The sequence below is a fragment of the Monodelphis domestica genome, chromosome 6, assembly GCF_027887165.1.
Source record: "Monodelphis domestica isolate mMonDom1 chromosome 6, mMonDom1.pri, whole genome shotgun sequence".
Taxonomy (NCBI): domain Eukaryota; kingdom Metazoa; phylum Chordata; class Mammalia; order Didelphimorphia; family Didelphidae; genus Monodelphis; species Monodelphis domestica.
Genome location: NC_077232.1, coordinates 18,886,390 through 18,908,654, shown reverse-complemented (window position 1 = coordinate 18,908,654; position 22,265 = coordinate 18,886,390). Strand labels below are relative to the sequence as shown.

General features: G+C 35.9%; 1 protein-coding gene across 1 annotated transcript; it reads right to left on the bottom strand.

The window, feature by feature from the left end:
* Positions 1-10,682: 10,682 nt before the first annotated feature.
* LOC100026316 (olfactory receptor 5B12-like) lies at positions 10,683-11,663 on the bottom strand. The gene has a single exon (XM_001376929.3). The coding sequence runs from the start codon at positions 11,658-11,660 to the stop codon at positions 10,683-10,685; it is 978 nt and encodes a 325-aa protein (XP_001376966.3). The 5' UTR covers positions 11,661-11,663.
* Between the last annotated feature and the right edge of the window lie 10,602 nt (positions 11,664-22,265).

Sequence of the window (22,265 nt, the reverse complement as noted above, 5' to 3'; positions counted from 1 at the left end):
GTAGATATTTTCTCCCAGCATCTTAAAAAAAATACTGTGGGTAGAAGCTGGGTGGCTCAGTGGATTGAGAACCAGGCGTAGAGATGGGCAGTCCTAGGTTCAAATCTGGCCTCAGATACTTCCCCACTGTGTGACCCTGGACAAGCACTTAACCCCCATTGCCTAGCCCTTACCTCTCTTCTGCCTTGGAGTCAATACACAGTACTGATGATTGTATTTTCATAGAAATCCAAAATTTAGATATTTTTTTGTTTGAGAAAGATATTCAAGGAAAGAAGCTTGCTAACTCCTAAAATCCAGAGAATGAACCATTTGCAGAAAGATGCCTGAAAAAACCTATGCTACCTCAAGAAGATCCTGAATGAACTTTGGGTGTGGTTGATTAAACTGAAGGTTGAATGGACATTTAATATGAATGTGCACTCTTATGCCAAAAGGGGACTGCCCCAATTGGTTTTTGTCAATGAGTCCAGAAAAACATTGGTTTTGCTGTCTCTCTCTTCTATTTCCCTCTCATCTCTAACTATTGTAGTTTTTTCTTAGAAGATAAAATTTTGTATGCACCTCTAGTTAGAAGATTTAGAGGTACAAGATGATTATGTTTAATGATCAATTGGGGAGACTAGTCTCCCAGTCATCATCGGGGGGATTGTGAATTTTAGATTTACTCCATCCTGCTTCATATTTAGAATTTTAGCAACCAGGAATGTATATAACCCCACACTTACTCCTTATGTATACACCCACACATAAGGATTAAGTGTGGGAAGGATGGTATGTGACCCACTTGTGCAAGGAAGTGACAAATCAGAAACAACTGATTGACCCCCTGGGCTGTCCTAAGCCAAGTTTAAGTGGCCATTAGTACATGTGACACAAAGGAAGTGATGTAAATAGCTTCCTTTATATATAGCGTCACTTCCTGGGTGATGAACTTTGGTGACTTTTTGGGGTGTTTCTTGACTTAGAGGACGAAAGCATGGAGACCTAAAACTGCTTCCCTTAGTCAACCATGTGATGAGTGTTAAGGCTGAATCCTCTTTCCCTGGATTTCTGAAGGCACCAGTCTCCAAGGAGGCCCCTCATCTTGGAGGAAGCCTCATGGCTGGAAGCTGAACTAGATTTAATCTTCTGGAAAGGCCCCCTTGGCTGAAGTCTCTGTACTCTCCCTGGCTCAGACCAGGCCAGAGTAGATCTTCTACCCTTTTCCCTCAGTCTCCCTCATTCTTAATTTCTTCCTTCTATTGTAAATAAACCACCATAAAATTCTATTCTGACTTGAGTATTTCATTGGGATTTAGAATTTTAAAAACTGGTGACCATTAAATAATATATTCAGTCTCAACTCTAAAAATTTACTCAGAAGGTAAGTGTTTTTTTTTTTTTAAATTACTGTTTATTTGTTCTAAGGCAGAAGAGTAGTAATGGCTGGGCAATAGGGCTTACCCAGGATCACTCAGTTAGGAAGTGTCTGAGGCCATATATGAACCCAGGACCTTCCATCTCTGGACCTGGCTCTCAATCCACTGATCCACCCAGCTGCCTCACCCATCTGCCTATCTCAGCAGCTTTTCTGAAAGCATTCCTGATTTCCTTGTTCCTCAAACTTTAGACCAGAGTATTTGATATATAGGAATAATAATGGTGTAGAATACTGATGCCATTTTGTCTGGGTCCATAGAATAACTTGAGATGGGTTATAAGTACATGAAGATGATTGCCCCATAGTATACGGACATAGCAATAAGTTGGGAAGCACAGGTAGAGAAGGCTTTTTGCCTATCTTCAGAAGAGTGGATCTTTAGAATCACAATGGAAATGAACTTCATCTCTTTATTACACTGAGACATTTGGTGGAAGACAGCAGTTTAGCAGGAAGTTGCATATTAGCTAGGACAACTTATACTCTGACATAAACTATCATTGATCATAGACTCTCAAAGCAAGAAGAAACCATGAGTGAATTATATCTGACTGTTATTTGGCTCCATAACATTCCTCTATGAGGGTATGAAAAATCAGAACAAAAGTTAGGTTAAGTCAGAATAATAAAAATCAGATGAACAAATCTGCTCATATTCTGGTGCCTTTAATAATGTGAGCTAGCAAGCAAGATGACTCAGAGATTCATTGTAAAGGGAATTATTTTTCCTCAAAGATATAATTGAGATTTGTGGAGTGATAAATGACATAACTGAGATATGGAAGTAGAAGAAAATACATTAGTCAAAATAAGTGAGATTGGTAGAAACAGGTTGGAAAAGTGTTTTATAGAGGAAAGATATGTAGCAGAGGAACAAGAAAGGAAATGTGAGATGAAAAGAATTTCTATAAAGATCAATGAAGGCAGAAACAAGAGCAATAATATTCTCAACTGCCTAGGGATGATCTGCTCTGGAAGAGGAACATAAGTGAGGAATTTGAGAAGCATCACATGTGTGGACAAAGTGAACCATTAGCATTATAGTTCATTAAGTATTGAAGAAGAGAGTCAGGAAGTCCATTTTAACAGCCTACTCTGGATTTGATCTGTGATTTTCATTTCACATAATATGTAATATCAAAGACACTAGCTAAGTTGGTACCAAGAGATGGTTTTTTCAATCCCTTATGTTCTATTTTCACATTCACCTATAACTCAGCCAATTAGGTGTAGACATGTACTTAAATAATATTCTCCCTAATGTACCTAAGATTAAGTGGTCTTAAGTCCCCATATATAGAATCCTTATGGGTAAACAGAAGACACAAAATCATTGTCTTTTTGACAATATTAGTAGCTATTATTTATATAGCACTTAAAGGTTTGTGAAATGCTTTATACATTTTATCTCATTGTGTTGTTACAACAATCCGGGAAAGTAAATATTATTATTATCTCTACATTATATAGGAGAAAACTGAGGCATAAAGAAATCTTGTTCAAGGACACTGTTATTGTTTGAGACAGGACTTGAATTCACAACTTCTTAACTCCAGATTCATTGCTCAATTCACTGGGATGCGTTATTAATCAGACACTGAAAGATGATGTTAGAAAAAGTCCTGGAGTATTAGTCCAGAAGATTTGGAATTGTATCTTACACCAGATATTTTCCTTGCTCTGCAGTCCTGAGACAGTCTCTTGACTTTTCCCATTTTCAGTGTAGTCACTTCTAAAATGTGGATATAAATAATCATTTCACCATTATCAAAAATTATGAGATGAAAATGAATCATTGGATATAAACTATTCTTAAGGCAAGCTTAGATGATTGAGAATAGTAGCCATATTTTTTATAAACTTTGTATCCTTTTTAAAGTTTAACACAGTGCTCTGAACAGAGTATGTCCTTAAATAATGTTTTTAAGGTTTCAGTAACATTGAACTACTATGTTTTATTCTGTTATTCTCTCAAAATGCTTTCTTAGTTCAAGACAATCAGTTTGAGAAGACACAATATGGCAGATAAGAACTGGTACTTTAATATCATTTTAAAAAATGAAAATAACACTTTTTAAAAAGCAGTTACTAGAATACTATTATACCCAAAGGAATAATAAACTGGAGGAATTCCATGTGAACTGGAACAACCTCCAGGAATTGATACAGAGTGAAAGGACCAGAACCAGGAGAACATTGTACACAGAGACTGATATACTGTGGTACAATCGAATATAATGGACTTCTCCATTAGTGGCAATGCAGTGACCCTGAACAACCCAGAGGGATCTACGAGAAAGAACACTATCCATATTCAGAGGAAAAACTGTTGGAGTAGAAACACTGAAGAAAAACAACTGCTTGAACACATGCGTTGAGGAGATATGATTGAGGATATAGACCCTAAATGAACATCCTAGTGCAAACATCAACAACATGGAACTAGATTTTGATCAAGGACACATGTAAAGCCCCATGGAATTATGCTTCAGCTACAGGAAGGGTGGGGGAGAGGAAGGGGAGAATATGAGTCTTGTAACCAAGGAGAAATGTTTTAAATTGACTAATTAAGTAAAATTAAAAAATAAAATAAAAATAATAAGCAGTTACTATACAGATTATGATCACAATTTTAAAGATAAGGAAAATGAGTCTGAAATGACTTACCCAAGACCACATTCATAAGTGTCAGAGAGAAAGCATTTAGACCCAGTCATTCCTAGCTTCAATCAACTGCATCATATCTCTCAGATAATTCCTGGAATTGTGGGTTGGGCTTCTTAAAACCCATTTGCCAGAGAAATAAAAATGGCGGTTGTGATGGCAGAGATGGACAAACACCTTCACATGCAATTAAGTCTGAAGTATTAATCCTAGGAATGTAGTTGTTCAGTTGGAGAAACTGTTCCTTCATTTCTGATACCATATTCAATTGTCTCTATATAAGGAGAGGTTATCCATGGTTACAGCTACTTTGTATATCAGTAGAGTTAGTGAACTTCTTTTCTGTATATTTTAGACTGATAATGATTAAATAGCTGAGAGGACTTCTACCTCTATATTTAATCTATGACAATGAAGTCTGAGTGAATCATTTAGATGTGAGGGAGAGAAGGTAGGAATCAGGAATGGGCTTACTCAGACCTCAGCAGAATAAAGCAAACTTTTAAATATGAGTTCATGCAAAGAAGAAGCCCTAGAGGAGGATATCTGAATCCACAAATTCAGATCATATAACTTTCCGAGATATGAATGGGGACTGAGTTATTAAATTTTAAAGGGTAAATTATATATATGTATATGCATATATTTATAAATTTTGATTACACATAATATAAAAAAAACTCCCGCATGTACAAAATTAATGTAGTCAAATTAAGAAGGAAAACAGTTGACTGATATCTTTGGAAAGAGTTTGATATTCAATGTGTAAAATATATGAGAACAAAAATAGTTCCCCAATAGACAAGTGGTCCAAAGATAGGAATAAAATGGTCTGAAAAGAATTGCAAATCATTCATGAGTATATTTGTATGCAGTGCTTCAAATCATAAGAAAAAACATAAAAAAATGGTTTGGTTTCATTTCACACCAAGTAAAATGATAGATGACAAAAGATGGGAATAGTCAGTATTGGAGGGGTTGTGGAAAGATAGATATATTAATGCATTGTTCATGGATCTGTTATTTGAACTGATCATTTTTGAAATTGGAATTGTGCAAAGAGAGTGACTAAAATGTTGATATCTTGATCTAGAAGTTCTATTGCTAGTGTAAGGAATTTAAATTTAGGGGTTTGACTAAATATGTGAGAATTCTAAATTAATATGGTGGTCACCAATTTAAAGTATTATAGTTCAAGTCAAAATCACTTTTAATAGCCTTTATTTACAAAGAAGTGGAAAGAGTGAAAGTAGAGAAATACAAAAAGAGGATAGAGAAGATGTCTACCCTATCACACTAAATATTGCTCCAGTGCTTGGCTCAGACAGGCAGGGCTTGTTAACCCTCCACTGGAGGACCCAGAGTTCCACCTACATGGCCTCCTCCAAGAAGTTAAGGCCTCTCTGAAACTAATGTCTTCCCAGACACCAGGAAAGAAAGGCCAGCTACTCACTCACCTAAGAGGCAGTCCAAGCCCCAAGTTACCTCCAAGAGGCAGTTCATCACTCAAAGATCAGTATGGAAGACAACCTCCAGAAGACTGCTTTCAGAGGACTCTCACCAGGTGAAGAAGTTCAGGGCTTTTTATAGTGACTTCTTGTCCCTTCCCCTCTTCACAGGGGTCAATCACAGCTTTCAAATTTCCTAGCGCTTCCCAGGGAGCAGTGTCTGTGGAATTCACACCTCTAATCCTCTGAAAGATAAAATGGAACACTACATTATGTTAAAAGATACTATAGATATGGAAGCATTATCAATACTAACATATAACTAACATATATGTACCAAATGTTTTAGCATTCAAATTTATTTAAGGAAAAACTAGAGTTACAGATAGAAATAGATATCAAAATTATAATAGCAGAAAATTTAAACATTGCTCTCTCAAATCTGGATAAATCTAAAAAAGAAGTAATAAAGTAAAGAGATAAAGAAAATATTAGATAAGTTAGACATGTTAGATATATAGAGAGAATTGTATGGAAATAGAAAGGAATATACCTTTTTTCTCAATGGCACATGGTACTTTTACAAAAAATTGGTGATATAGTAAAACTAAAAAAGTTATAATTAAATGCAGAAGAGCAGAAAAATTAAATACATCATTTCAGATCATAGTGCAATAAAATTATATTTAATAAGCAACTATGGAATCACAGAATTAAAATTGAAAGATTAAATAATTTAACCTTAATGAATGAATGGGTTAAAGAGCAAGTCATAGAAACAATAAATAATTTTATTTTAAAAACAGTAATAATGCTACAACATACCAAAACTTATGGGATACAGAAAAGCAGTAATTAGAGGAAATTTCTATCCCTCAATATTTATGTCAATAAAATAGAGAAAGAATAGAACAATGAATAAACACTAAATTGAAATCTCAAAAATAAAAGATTAGATGAACAAAAATGAATATAAAATGTAATTAAAGAGTTGATTAAAATATATAAACTATTGGTTGATGTGATTTTTTAAAAGTGAAGAAAACCAAATCACTAGCATCAAAAATGAAAAGTATAAATTTTTCACAAATTATGATGAAATTAAAACAATTATTAGGAGTCATTTTGTCTAATTACATGCCAAAAAATTTAATAATTTAAGTGAAATGAATTCTTACAAAAATATTAATTTTCTATACTAACATAGAAGAAACTATAATGTTTAAATAAACCTATTTTAGAAATAGAAATTGAATGGGCTATAAAAGAACTTGCTAAGAAAAATAGCATCAAGATCAGATAGCTTTAAAAATGAACTTTAACAAATATTTAAAGATCATCTAATTTCAATATAAAATAAATTATTTGAAAAATTGTCAAACAAGGAGACCTATCAAATTCCTTTTATAAAACAAATATAGTGCTGATACCTAAACCATGAAGAGAAAAAAACAGAAAAAGAAAATTATAGGTCAATTTCATTAATGAATATAAATAAAAATTATGAATAAAATATTAGTCAGGAGACTATATCAATATATCACAAAGACTACATATTATGATCAGTTAAGATTTATACTAGGTATGTATGTATGGTTTAATTTAGGAAAACTACTACCAGAGTTGATATAAAAAAAGTAACAAATATCATATCATCATATCAATATATTCAGAAAAAACTTTTGACAAAATACAACACTCATTCCTGTTAAAAATGCTTGAAAACATAGGCTGTTTTTCCTTAAATTAATAAGAAATATATAATAAAAGCCATCAACAAATAATATCTGTATTGGAAATAAATTAGAAGCCTTTCCTATAAGAACAGTGGCAAAACAAGGATGCCCATTATCATTAATTTTATTTAATATTATACTATAAATAACAATAAGAGAAAAAAAGAAATTAAAGGCATTATGATGGGCAAAGGTAATAAAATTATCTATTTTTCAATATGATATGACAATATACATAGAAAATCATAGAGATTCAATTGAAGACTAATTGAAGTTACTGATAATTTTACCAAAGTAGCAGGACATAAAACAAACCCCATAAGTGAGTATTTCTATTTATCTAATAGTATTAACTATGTCCTTTAAGAAGTGATAGTAAGAAATCCATTTAAATGAACCATGGATAGAATAAAATATTCAAGAGTATATCTTTCAAAAGCAATCCAGAAACTATATGAATCTAATTTAAAAAAGCACTTCTTATTCAGTCATATTTAAATAATTGAAGATATATTGATTATTAATGAATGGGCAGAACCAATATAATTAAAATGACACTTCTATCTAAATTAAACCTAAATCTTAAAGTTATTTATATTGAACTAGAAAAACATTTGAAAAATCATTTGGAAAAATGAAAGCAAAAGAAATAATGAAAAACATGTTAGGGAAAGAAGTGTAGCAGTACCAGATTTCAAACTATATAATAATAATAATTATATATATATATACATATATATATATATATACACATATATATATTATACTAGCTAAGAAACAGAAAAGTAGAAAAGTGGCATAAGATAGACATATAACAAAGAGCTGTAAAACAATTATAGCAACCTTGTATTTGATAAAGATAAAGTTTCAAATTTTTGAAATAAGAATTTAGTATTTGTTATTAAAGTAGTCAGATAAACCCAGTCTTTAATCAGGACAGACATAGTGTTCAATATTTGGCCACTACACAGAGTCAAGCACCCATATCTTTTCTTGTTACTATAAATTAAACTTTGGATTTTAAAATGGAATGTTGATACTAAGTTTGAAATACCCCACTCTCTGACTGAATGAGGTTCCAATTCATCCCACCCTAAGATTGAATTTAGGACAAACAAAACTTGTTGTTTATCTGTCAACAAACTACTTTGGATAGTGTTGACATCTTAAAGACCACCTCCTGGTCTCTGGAAGACTGAAGCCTTTTGTGTCTTGTTGCTAATGACACCCTGACATTCTAAAGAGCTGCCTCTGATCCAGGTGGAGGTCGGTGTCTGCCAAATGGGAGGGGCTCAGAAAAGTGACATCACAAGGAGAATAAAATTGGACTGGGGAAAGGAAATAGGTCTCTTTTGTATCACAGCCATGGAGAAAGGATATGACTAGTAGAGGCTGGTGTGTTTGCAGGTGTGGCCATGTGACTGGTTCTAGGGGAGGCAGCAACAAGAGGGGCAGCACAGCTGGGAACAGGCACACACACAAGGTTGGACTTGGGTTTGAATACTGCCCTAACCTCTTCCTGGACAAATTTAACTCTATTAACTTGGAAAAAACACAGAACTATTAAATAGTCAGAAAAACCAAGTCTTTAATCAAGAGAGAGAGAGAGAGTTCAATTTTGAGGCCTCCACACAGAGTTCCCCAAACCACACAGAGCCAAAAGCCCTGGCACTCTGGCACAATGTTCCTGGGAGTATCACTGTGCAGAATGATAGCTCTGAGGAACGATAGAATTTGGGAAATTTATATACCTTTTGGGGAGCTGAGGACAGGGAAATATGATTGATTGACATTACCATGGCTACCCTGACAAGATACAATCTTGCTTGGGAAAGACAGCCTAGCCCAAGGCTAGGGCACAAGGGAGTAGACTACTTACAATGGATACTAAAGGGAAACATCCAGACAAGGGCTAGACTACCTAGAAACTGGATTTTGACACAATGGAGAAACTACCAGGACAAATGGGTATTTAACATCTGATTTAGATTTGCTAGCTTCACCTAAATGAGACCATTAAGTATCTAAGGTCTATTGTTAGTCTGAATCTCTGAGTCTGGGATCTCCCTCTCATTTGACAAGGTCAAACTTGGGGGGGGGTCTTCAGATCTTGAGTTGCTCCAAATTTGGGGTTACTAGATTTCAAGTTGACAACCCCTCTGGAAATAATAAATAGATTTAGAGCCTTCCTAATGTGATCATCTTGAGGCTCAAATGAGATAATGGATGACAACACTTTGCAAAACTTTGAAGGTGTGTCAACATGGAATATAGAAACCCCAAACTTGTGGCCTCGTGGGATCTGGTAAACCCCAGGTTTGACCTTGTCACAGGAGAATTCCTCCCTTAGGGAAAGTCCTACTTCAATGATCTCAGACTAACAATAGACTTTAAGATGTTAGGTATCTCTTTTATTCCAGTGGTTTCTCCCCTTAGGCCAAAGTCCTTTACCAAGGTGGCCCAAGGGCTGGGCCCTTTTTGTCCATTGTAAAGCACCAACCCCTCACTGTTATTACTGTCTGGAACTCCTCTTTCCTTTGTTACCATTGTAAATTCAATCAACTGTCCCTCTCATCCTCAGCCCCCAGGTTCTACCTAGAAAGGTATTTAAGCTCCCCAACTTTAATGGTTTCTTGGAAGTGTCATCCTCTCACATCTGGCATTCCCTGGGGTCAGTGTCCAGAGCTTCCAGAGTTTAATCCTCAGACTCTGTGCAGTCATGTGGCATGTAGCTCTGTGTCGAAGCCTACTATTGCATTGAACCCCTTTTCCCTTGATTAGAGAGTGATTTTGACTATTTAATAGTTCTGTGTTTTTTTCCCAGTCAACAGTGCATTCAGATGTGAGCTGTTCTAATCTTTGTATCTTCTCCATAATTTTACATGATCTACATAGAGAATGTACTTAATTAGTATTTGTTGATTTATTTATATTTTATTAGCAATAAAGTTCTGTCTTGATCTACTTCAAAATATCCCCAGAAAATATTCCTTAAATTTCTACAAAGAAATCAGCTGAAAAAGCAGCAAGCAAAATAGACAATATTAATTTGTGTTTATGTAACATTTTAAGATTTGCAAAACAATTTTACACGTGTTAGTTCATATAAGTCTCACAAGCTTCTGTAGTGGATGCCATGGGTTTTATTATTCCATTTAACAACTGAAGAAAATGAGCCTTGGAGACTGGAGCATCTTAAAATAATTACGAAGAAAGCAAGTATCAGAGACAAGGTTTGGAGGACAGCATATTGGTAGTCTTGAAATCTAGAACATCTGCTAAAATAGGGTCCAGAGACCTGAAAAGCTGTCTCTAGTCCTCATCGGAGAGGATGGGCTAACTATAATATTTGAACTTGATACTGTATTAGGTATTAATTAGGTAACTTGAAGATAATTGGATAAATGAAGATCAGCTGGATTGAGATACATGGTGACCAGTAGGGAAAAGAAGAGATGTGATGCCTAGGAAGGAGGAGCTGATGCTTTTCTGGAAAGCATTTTTGACTTCCTTGTTTCTCAAAGTGTAGACTAGAGGGTTCAACATGGGAATGACCATGGTATAGAACACAGATGCCATTTTGTCTGTGTCCATGGAATGACTAGAACTGGGTTGTAAGTACATGAAGATGATGGTCCCATAGAATATAGACACTGCTGTGAGGTGGGAAGCACAGGTAGAGAAGGCTTTCTTCCGGCCCTCAACAGAACGGATTCTCAGAATGGCAATGAGGACAAACAGGTACGAGGTAAAGATGACCATGAGGGCAAAAGAGATATTGAATCCCCCTAATATAAAGAGCACCCATTCATTAATGTGGATATCAGAGCAGGAGAGAGCTAGGAGAGGAGGAATATCACAAAAAAAATGATGGATTATATTGGAACTACAGAAGGAGAGGCTAAAGGTATCACCTACACTCACAGAGGAGGTCAGAAATCCACATATGTAGGAACCAACAGCTAGACGTATACACACACCTGATGTCATTGTCATGGTATAATATAGAGGCTTGCACACAGCCACATGACGATCATAGGCCATGGATGCCAGGAAAAAACTTTCCACGGTGGTAAATGTTGCAAAGAAGAACAATTGTGTGGCACATCCATTGTAGGTGATGACCTTGTCTCCTGTGAGGAGCCCCACCATTACTTTGGGAGTAACAGCTGAGGAGTAACCAAAATCCACCAAAGAGAGGTTGCAGAGGAAAAAGTACATGGGAGTGTGGAGATGGGAGTCCCAGAAGATCAGCGCTACCATCCCCAGGTTCCCCACCAGTGTAATGATGTAGATAAGGGTAAATATTAAAAAGAGAGGGATCTGAAGCTCTGGGGCATCTGTTAGTCCCAGAAAAATGAACTCATTAACTTCTGAGTCATTCTCCATGGATTCTACTCTGAATGGTGCTCATTTCCCTGTAAGAAAGAAACCATCAGAAAAATGAACTCAGGCTGATAAGTGACCCAGACTTAAAAAATGACCAAAGATCTATCTCTTTTGATTTATGGAAATAAAGTTGGGAGAGAAGAGGAGGACCTAAAGGATTTTCATAAAAACTGGTCTAAGATTTTTCATCTCTTTGATCCCAGATTCTTCTTAGGAGAGAGATGTTTTCCAGATGTTTTTTTTTTCCATTCGCTGACATATAATCATCTATTCCATTCACTGACATATAATCACCGATTGCCACCCAGGCAGAAGGAAACTCATGTTGTAATGATTCAAAGAAGACTGTGCCATTGCAGAGGGGCACAGCGAGACTCTTGTTAAGGAATATGCTTCACTCTGGTTAATAAAAGAAAAAAGTAGACTAAGGGAGAAAAAAATAGGGGAGAGAAAAGAGAAGAAAGACAAAGACACAAAAGGCAGGAGAGAATCAAATGGGCAAATGCCAACGACATTTTTCCTAGGTCAGAGACAAATGCATTTAAGGCCTGCAAGAATAAATGGGGTCTATGGAGGTAAATGAGGTCATCACACCCTGGGTAGGAACAGCTCCTTGCAAAGTTCAGCTGCAGAATAATGAAATTCAAGTCAATCAAAACATTCACAGAATTATTTGACAATAAGAGCATTGGTCCTGAGTTCTTTACATTACATCCATACATATTTTCTTTTATTATGTTTAAACCATTACCTTCCCCCTTAGAACCAATATTGGCTTGAAGGCCAAAGAGTGGTATGGGTTAGGCGATGGGGATTAAGTGACTTGCCCAGGGTCACACAGTTTACCTGTTTCAATAATTCATAGTCAAAACCATGGAATCAGAAGGGAGCCTCATACAAGACTGATGGTCATTTGGGCCTTTTATTTATTTGAAAGGATGCTATGTGTCCAAATAGCCTTATCTACATCTATATAGATATAAACATAAATATTACATAGCTATGTTTACATATCTATATTTAGTATAATATATTATATATAGACGCACAGATTGTATATGTGTATGTCCATCCATCTATCCATCCATACATGCATAACATCAGTGAGGTGGCTCAGTGATTAGAGATAGTGTCAGTCCACCAGCCCAGTACAGGACTCATCCTCATCTTCCTTTGCCCCCATACTCATCCTTCCATGTGAAAACTTTCCTCTAGTCTGCCTCTAGAGTACTCACTGATTAGCTTCCTTATAGTGTTCTTGAAGTGTCTTTAAGAAAGCCCTAGTTGACTATAATAATTGCTTCAAAGGACAAAAGGTGTGCTACTAGTTGTGCTCTATAGCCAAATGATTTGGCAGTTCTTTGATTCAGTTAAGAAGCAATATTGGGAAAATTTCAAGGCACTCTATGATAAGAGGATGTGACCTCCTGTTAGAACCCAGACAAAACATTACCTTTGTTTGTCTTCTTTTCTACCAATTAGGCTCTTTAGATAGGTGTTTTGACTTCTCTGCAATCTTGGGATCTGCAGTAGATTCTTTGCATCATACTTTGTTCCTTAGGATTCCCAGACTTTAATAGTTTGTTTACATTCATCAATCAAAAATATTAAGTTTCAAACATTTTTTTATCACGAAATAACACATAAAACATTGAAAAATACTGTATAGTTTCTAATGCCTTATATATAATGATTTTTTATTAAATATTTAATACATTTGAGAATTTATTAAATATTTGCTAAAACCCATCAAAAATCTATTTCTACAAAGCCTAATTCAAGCAGTTCAGATTGTCCAATTGGTCCAAAGCATCTATAGCCAATTATTACTAACATGTTACTCAAAGGAAGAGACTGGAAACTAGTTCAACAGGTGTGATTCAGAAAGTCAGTGCTACAGCGTGTATGCCTCCATAGCTTTATTCCTGTTCCATGTTTTATGTGGGGATGGACCACAGGAAATGGGAGTTATTATTATTATTATCCACAAAGACTCTGGGGTTTAACGATAATAAAAAGAATAGTTCGCACTTATATAGATAGCATTTGAAGGTTTCTGGGCCAGTTTATATAATTTCAGTGTCCTCATGTTTTCCTGCATATATTTTGAATATATTTATTTGCTTCTTCTCTCTCCCATTAGATGATGAGTTTTTTGAGGGCAGGAACCCACTGTCTTTTGCATCTTGTATCCTCAATGATAAGCCCAGTATCTCACTGTGCTTCTACATTAGGATCTCACTCAATTGTTTACTAAGTGATTGACTCCAAAGAGAACCATACTGAGAGGCAGGTACTATTATTACCTGAATTTTGCAGAAGAGGATATTGTGCCTGAAAAAGGTTGAGTGACTTGCCCAGGGCCATACATTTGAGATGTGTCTGAGGCAGAATTTGAATTCAGGTTCAACTGAATCCAGGCCCATTACTCTTTCACAATACCATTTAGCTACTTAGCTCTCATACATGATAATGAAGAAAATGTAATATAAGTCGAATAAAAATAAATGGAAAAAAGGACAGAGAGATAAAGCAGTATATGGAAGGGCAATAAAATTTGTAAAGTATAATTTTAACGTTGTGACCATGGAGTAGTTTTAAAATTCACAAATTAGAATGGGGGGGGTGTCATCTGGGTGGCTCAGTGTATTGAGAGCCAGGCTCAGAGATGGGTGGTCCTGGGTTCAAATCCGGCTTCAGGCACTTCCCAGCTGTGTGACCCTGGGCAAGTCACTAAACCCCCATTGCCTAGCCCTTACCACTCTTCTGCCTTAGAACCAATACCCAGTATTGATTTTAAGATGGAAGGTAAGGGTTAAAAAAATAAAATTATAACATGGAAGATGTAAGTTTGAATTCTGTCCCAGTCACTTCTTGGGCAATTTTAATATCCTCTATAATGTCCTTATCTGTGAAAACGGAAATGATAAAATGTCTATAGAACTTTCCTTATGATGTTCTTTTGAGACTTAAAAGAGATATTGGATGCAGACTTTGCAAACTGTAAAGGTGAATCTAGATATGAGCTGTTACCAGGAACCATATCTATTCTAAACTTCATATCTTCTCCAGAATTTTATGTGCCAATTAGTATTTGTTGATTTATTAACATTTTAGTAACATTAGGGTTGTGACTTGATTCTGTTTAAAATCCCCCCTCAAGATATCTCTTGAATTACAGCAAGGAATCAGCTTGAAAAGATGCAAAGTAGAGAATATTAATTTGTTTACATAACACTATAAGGTTTACAAAATAATTTTCTATACATTTATTGTATAAACCTCATAGCTACCCTCTGAAAGGGATACTACAGATATTCTAATTCCCATTTAACAACTGAAAGGAATGAGGTTCAAAGATCTAAGGGTCTTGAAATGATTGCAAAGAAAACAGACAACATTTGAACCCAGATCATCTTGATTCCAAGTCTAGAATGCTATTTTCCTTTCCATGTTTCTTTCCAAATAAACTATGAAGTCTCGGATTGAATGTCCCAGAATTTACCTGTCATACTCAGAAAGATGGACGAGACTCCAGAAAGGAGAGATGGTGAAAAACTTGACATGTGGTTCCTGGATTTGAGGTCTCAAGCCTAGGAAGCAAGCAGACCTAATGGAGAAATTCTTCCCTAATCTTGTCTTGTGTTCAGCAAACTTAGGGCTAGAAGGACCACCCCTGGTCTGTATGCATGGTAGGAGAGATAGTGGTTTTCTTTCCAGCTCAGTTTCTTGATGAAACCAAATGAATGATTTAGTGACTCAGGAGATTCTGACTCACAAGGACAGAGAACAACAGTCTCTAATAATGAAACATTTCAATGTCAGTAGATTAAATCAAGGATCAGTAAGTGACTTTATGCAGACTTCAGAGCCCTACAGCTCCTAAGAGGATGGTGTCCCCATAGAGACACTTGGCAGCTCTTCTAGCAGCTCATAAAAAAAGCCATTAATTTTTCTGATCCTAGAGAACACACAGAGGTTGGCCAAGGAGATCATTTTCTCATGGGTACTTTGTCATTCTTAGTTTGAGGTCAGCAAAGTGAGGTAGAAAAGAATCATGGACAAGGGAATAACAGAACTAGGATTATAGTTCTGTTTCTACTATACCCTCCCTATGTAGCCTTGAACAAAACACTGAGTATCTCCAAGACACAGGCTACTCATCTTTGAAATGGAAATAATTACCTCTTGTCTGATTACATTAAAATGACTACGGGGAAGAACAAACTTGTCAAGGATTTAATAGAGTCTGTGATCATCTCTCTCCTATGCTTGTAGACAAGATACAAAGATGTAGCATAGACAGAAAAGAGTACTGTTGAGTGGATACAGAACTGGTTCATTAAGGGCTTAATGCCATCTTGGAAGGTGGTCTTTCCTAATCTCCTGTCTATTACAGGCTCTCCTATATTTTCAAAATTACCTCGTCTCTACTGTTGATATAGTTTGTGTTTATTTATATGTATGTATGTAGTTTCACCTCAAAGAATGTGTGATCCTCTTGGATAAAGAAAGTTATCTTTTTGGTTTTGTAACTCCAGAACCTATTACAGTGCCTTGCTCATCGTAGGCATGCTTATTCGAATAACTCTTGTTTGAATTGGACTAAATTATCAATGATGTGGATAAATGCATAGAGGCATCCTTATCAAATCTGTATATAATACAAAGGTAGGGTGGATAACTAGCACATTGGATAATGAATTAAAGATCTAAAAATATCTCAGCTGGCCAAAATGATGAGTTAAATCCAATGAAATTTTAAAGGGTAACACAAAGACCAGCAAAGATTGTGCTATTGGATGAATCATTAATTCCTAGCTCTTTTCCATGACTACTTCAACAAAGACCTAGAAAGAGCACAAGATTAAGGCATAATTAGGAAATCTATTGAAAAATCAGTTATTTGCCCAGATCTAGTTTAGGAGGCTGAGGTGTCTAAGCATGAAGATCAAGTTCCAATCATGAATGTTCCACACCAAGCTTGGAAAGCTGAAGACTGAAACTGGTTCCTGGGCTTGTGTACTAGAGCAGATTAAGTAGCACAGTAAGAGTTCTGTGTCTGGAATCAGGACTTGAGTTCAAAACCAGCTTCAGACATTTATTAGTTGGGTGCCCCATAGCAAATCATCCAACCCTGTTCATTAAAGAAAAAGGAAGAACAGAGCCTAGAAAGTATGGAAAATCTTGTCTCAATGGAAAATTTTGGTTTGTTATATCTATTAATATTCTACACTTAAATGAAGCAGATGAGAGCCCTTTCTCAGTAGGAGAGGGATTGGACTGTTATGATTCTTGTGCCAGGAGCTCAACTTGAATCTTGACTAGAAATTAAGAAAACACACAATCTGTGAGCCAGTGAAGAGAGAGAAAGATTCTGGGATTCCATGAGCTGAGCAGCACTGGAAGTGGTAGAGGCATAATAATTAGGAAATTCCTCAAAGCTGAGCTATAGAGTTAGGGAGGAAAAAGGGTAATGAGAAATCAGAGAAAGCAAGCAAGCTGAACCACAACAAAGAGGTGCTACCCTGCTAACCTTACCACAAACTCTCACACTGTTCTGGATCTGGAATCAGGAAGACATCAATAAAAATCCAGTCTCAGACAATTCTTTCTCATATGAACCTGCTGGAGTCACTTAACGTCTATCTCCCTCATATGCAAAATGAGAGGAATCATAGCACTTACCTCTTAGTGTTATGTGAGTATAAAGTTAAACAATGTTTACAAAGCCAATGTTACAAATCATAAATCAGTATGTGAATGCTCCTTGTTACTATTAAGTTAGTTATATGGTCCTGGTAGACTCTTGGAACAAAGAACCGGCAGTAAAAGTGCTTCTTGTAACCACATCTTCAATGTCAGAGGGAAGTTCCAAGAGAGATTATATTCCCCAAAATACCTATCATAATCTCTATCCAATAAGAAGCACTCTGTGTACACACACACACACACACACACACACACACACACACACACATGCACACACACACACACACACACATATACATACACTAATCTAAGCTCTTTGCTTTGAGTTTATTTGATGTAAAAGGCAAAGGTTGGTCATGCTTAATATATGTTTGCTAGTCAATCCTGAAAAGTATTAGAGCTAGAGTAAACCAGGCATTAGCTGGAAATTTCATATTATATATAATAAATTACATGTAATTTCTTATTATTTAGTATTGGCATACTCATTAATTTCATTAATATAGTACATCACCACTTGATTTTGATCTGGTCTCTCCTAGATAATTTCTCCTATTTTTAGCCACTCTCCTTTTCCCCCCCAACTTGGTTCTTTGGTCAACCAATTCAACACTAGCCAATCTTCCCCCCTAACCCCCTTCTCATATCTCTGATTATGCCCAGTCTAGTCTCAGTCTTTGAATACTCTGATCATTTTCTGCCTTTTTGCCTATACACATGCTTCTCAACAAAGTTGGCAAAAAATTATTTATCTGTTATAACTGAGTCTACTACAAATTTAAGTTACACAACTTCAGATTGGCCCTCATTGCTGCTAGATATTCCTACCATTCTTCCTTTATTGACTCACTATCCCACTCTCCTCTTCTAAGTCTTCTAAACCTTTTCATCCCCTCAAACATCTCTTGGCTACTCTATCACTCTTCTCTCAGTTGAGAATCTTGCCTTGTGTTTTACAGAAAAGATTGAGGCCATTCACTGTGAGCTTTTTCTCATCTTCTCATTTCCTTTCTCTGAGATAATTCTGCAACTATCTCCTCCTCCACACCTGAAGTGGTCTTATTCTTTACCAACACTCAATTCTCTACTTGTTCAAGAGATCTCATTACATTTCATTTCCTCCAACAGATTGCTCCTTTAGCAACCCACATTTTTTCACTTATTTCTAATATCTTCCTGTCTATTTGGATCATTTACTACTTCCTACATGCATTTTTATGTATGTCCAGTCTTCAAAATCTCTTCCTTGACTGATTTGTCCCAACTAACTATCAACCTAAATCACTTCTTCTGTTTTTAGCTAAAGTTCTTTAAAAGCCATTTACATTAAGTCCCTCTCATCATACTCTCTTCTTTTTTTACAATCTGATTTCTGACATCTTTCCATTGAATCTGTTCTCTTCAAACAAATCAATGAGAGAGAATAATGGAAATATGGCAGAATAAGGTGTAAGATTACCTTGGTCTCCATATTCCTCTACAAATAGTCAAAAGTAATGCCTCAGATTCAACTTTTAAGTGGCAAAAAATGGTTGAGTCAGGTGTGAAATAGTACAGCCAAGGACAATGTGGAGAGTCTTTGACCTCCTGTGTGGTGGTCTCATCTGATTGAAGTGCAAACACCCCCAAGCAAATACCACAGAATTAACAGGTAACAGTTCTTGAGGGCAGCTCTCTGATGCAGGGGTCCACATTATTTCCATACACCCACAGTTTTGAGGTGGGGGATCCAGGTATGATAATCATACATCACTCCTTTCCAGGCTGTGGCTTTAAGAGAGGAATGGAATGGAGCAAGCACATCCAAGAGAGGGAAGATGCTGATAAGTGAGGGCCCTATTATCTGTGGTCATTTCTGGGAACGGAGTTCCTGGTTGCAGTTCTAGGGCAGAGAGCTGATTTAATACTTGAAGTCACCTGGGAACTGCAGGGAGTAAAAACATTTGCTTGCAGTGACATCACTGCTTAAGACCCTGATCTGATTACCAGAAATCACTCACAGACTGAGGTGTGAGGTAGGGGAGCTGGGACCACACCTGGCTCTCAACTATAGAAGTTGAAAGAAGCAAGTAAAGCTTAAGAAATAGCATTCATTTCTCTAATAAATACTGATTTGGACCATTTTTATATGATTAAATATATATGTTTAATTTCTTAATTTTTATTATCTTCTTCTGAAAGTTATCTGTTCATATAATTTGAACCATTCATCAATTGGGAAATGCTTTGTATCATATAAATTTGATCCTTTTTTCTATATATTTGAGAAATGTAGCTTTTGTCAAAGAGACTTTCTATAAAGATTTTCCCCCCAGTTTGTTGTTTCCCTTTTAATGTTAGTTGCATTGCTTTTGTTTGTGCAGAAAGTTTTAAATTTAATTTAGTCAGCTATCTATTTAATATTTCATAATATTCTTTGTCTTATTTTGATCTAAATTTTTTCCTTATCTATAGGTCTGAAGGATAAACTATTCTGTGCCTGTTTAATTTATACCTAGTATCACCTTTTGTTTTTAAGTCATGTCTATTTTGACCTTACCTTGGTATATTGTATGAGGTATTGGTCTATGCCCAATTTTTGTTATACTGTTTTCCAGTTTCCTCAGCCATATTTTCCAAATAGAGAGTTCTTGCAAAAGCTTGGATATTTGAATTTGTCAAACACTAGGTTATTATGGTCATACACCATTGTGTATTGTCAAATATAATGTGTTTACAGGAAACACATTTAAAAACAAGAAATATACATAGAGTAAAAATAAAGGGTTGAGGGAGAATATGCTATGCATTAGTTGATACAAAAAAAAAAGCAGGAGTAACAATTATCTCAGATAAAGGTAAAGCTAAGATAGATTTAATTCAAAGAAATAAACAGAGAAACTGTACAGTGGTACCTTGACACAGAAGTTTAATTTGTTCCATAGCCAAGCTCTTAACTTAATTTGCTCATGTGTCAGATCAAATTTCCCCATTTAAATTAATAAAATGTAATTAATCCATTCTGCCTATCCACATTGCAATGAATGGGACATATAAAGTCATGCCTTTTACAGCTGTTACAGTCTCATGCCAGAGTAGGGAAGTTCATCTGGAAGTGGTAAAGATTTTTCTAGGGGGTATGGTACCCCTGAATGGCCCATGAGAGGGAACATTTTCCATGAAGCTTAGTAGCTTCTGAATAATTTTTTATATTTGTAATACTTCAGCTTACTCTACCCTTCCACCAGAATGATCTAGATTCTTGGTGACATTTTGGACCTAGAAGGTTTTCATCAGTAGTACAGAGTGTAGGGAGGAAAAGGGGATTTATTATAAAAAAGGTTGGACTGGATTATTTAAGATAGGATCTCCAGGAATTTAATTAATTCCAAAGAGATTTATTTACATTTTATTTACAAAATATAGAAAGAGTGAAGTTAGAAGATGAGAGATAGGTAAGATATTTAGCCTAATCACAAAATATTTGCTCTGGCCCCTGGCTCAAAAATAGGCAGGAGAGTTTAGTCCTTAACCAGAGAGGCCTAGGCCCTTGTAGCCCAGGACCTGGGGATGCAGGGAGCCTCTCACAAGAGGATAAGTCTCTCCTTAGACTAGTCTCTTCAGAAAATCCAGGAAAGGAGTCAGCCTTTTTCACTCACTATGTGTCAGTCCAAAGGGGAGAGATCAAAGACAGTCTCACCACATACAGATCTCAGGTCTAGTCAGCAGATTCTTCACCAGCCTCCAACTTGAACTCAGAACTCCAGAAGTTGAAGTCCTCTATGAAGATCTCAGATGAAAATCTCAGATGAATCTCTCCTGAAGCTCCCTCCACAGGAAGCTGGAACTTCCTTTTGAAGACACTTTCTTTTGCATCACTTCCTGTGACTTTCTCCAATTTTTACTTCTACCAATCACTGTTGAAGCTTTGCTTAGGACTGCCCAAGGGGCAGTCCTTTTGATTCTGATTTGTCACCCACTATTGGGATGTTTACACTTTTTGGTGATTAAATCTAAAAAATGGGCAGGGGGGTGTTAATTTAATCTTCACAAGAGGTTTGCGTTTTTTTTTTTCTAGGCTCAAAATTTGGGAATGATTGTAGTAATAGACTTTGTTAAAAATATATGATTCAAGGTTGAAAGATTTGCTAGATTTGGAGAACTTGTGACAAGTGTCCATGAGCTTCAGTGGCTATAGAGACTCTTGGGAATCCTAATGATAGTGGGTTTGTTTGCTATTGTCATTTAAATATACTCTTATGATTTTGGTACTTCTTCAATGTGCATTAGCTGCTATACTACTATTGTTATTTTTTTTAATAAAGCTGTTTACTTAGTGAAAATTATATACACTCACACTGTGGATAATAGCTCAGTTGAAAAGGAAATGGACCTCATTTTTGAGTGAGAAATCTTTGCATTATGCCTCTCCTTGGGCAAACACAATGTGTCACTGATTCTGAACTATATATTTTTGATTTTTTAAAAAAAATATTATTTCCCCCTTTGAATATGCAAAGGGGTATTTGAGTTTTCTTTTATTCTCTCATTTTTTTGTACTTGAAGCACACATTATTGGTATTAATGGTATTTAAAAAAATTTGTACTAATATGTTTAAAATATCCATTTGCTCTAATATTAATGCACACCCAAAAGCTTTAGACTTTGAAAGCCTGCCATTAATTATTAAATATTATGGGACTTTGATTTATGTTTGTGTCTGATTCCAGGAGAAGAGATCACAAATGAGCCATTATATAATGCCAAGGAATCACAAAGTTAATCTACACAGTGCCTACAAGTATGAGGTCAAGGAGATCAACCTATTTCAGTGGGATTGATGAGAATCTCCACCAAGACAGAGGACTTGTTTTGGAGTTCAAGGAAGAGGCTGTTTGATAACTTTAGAGGCA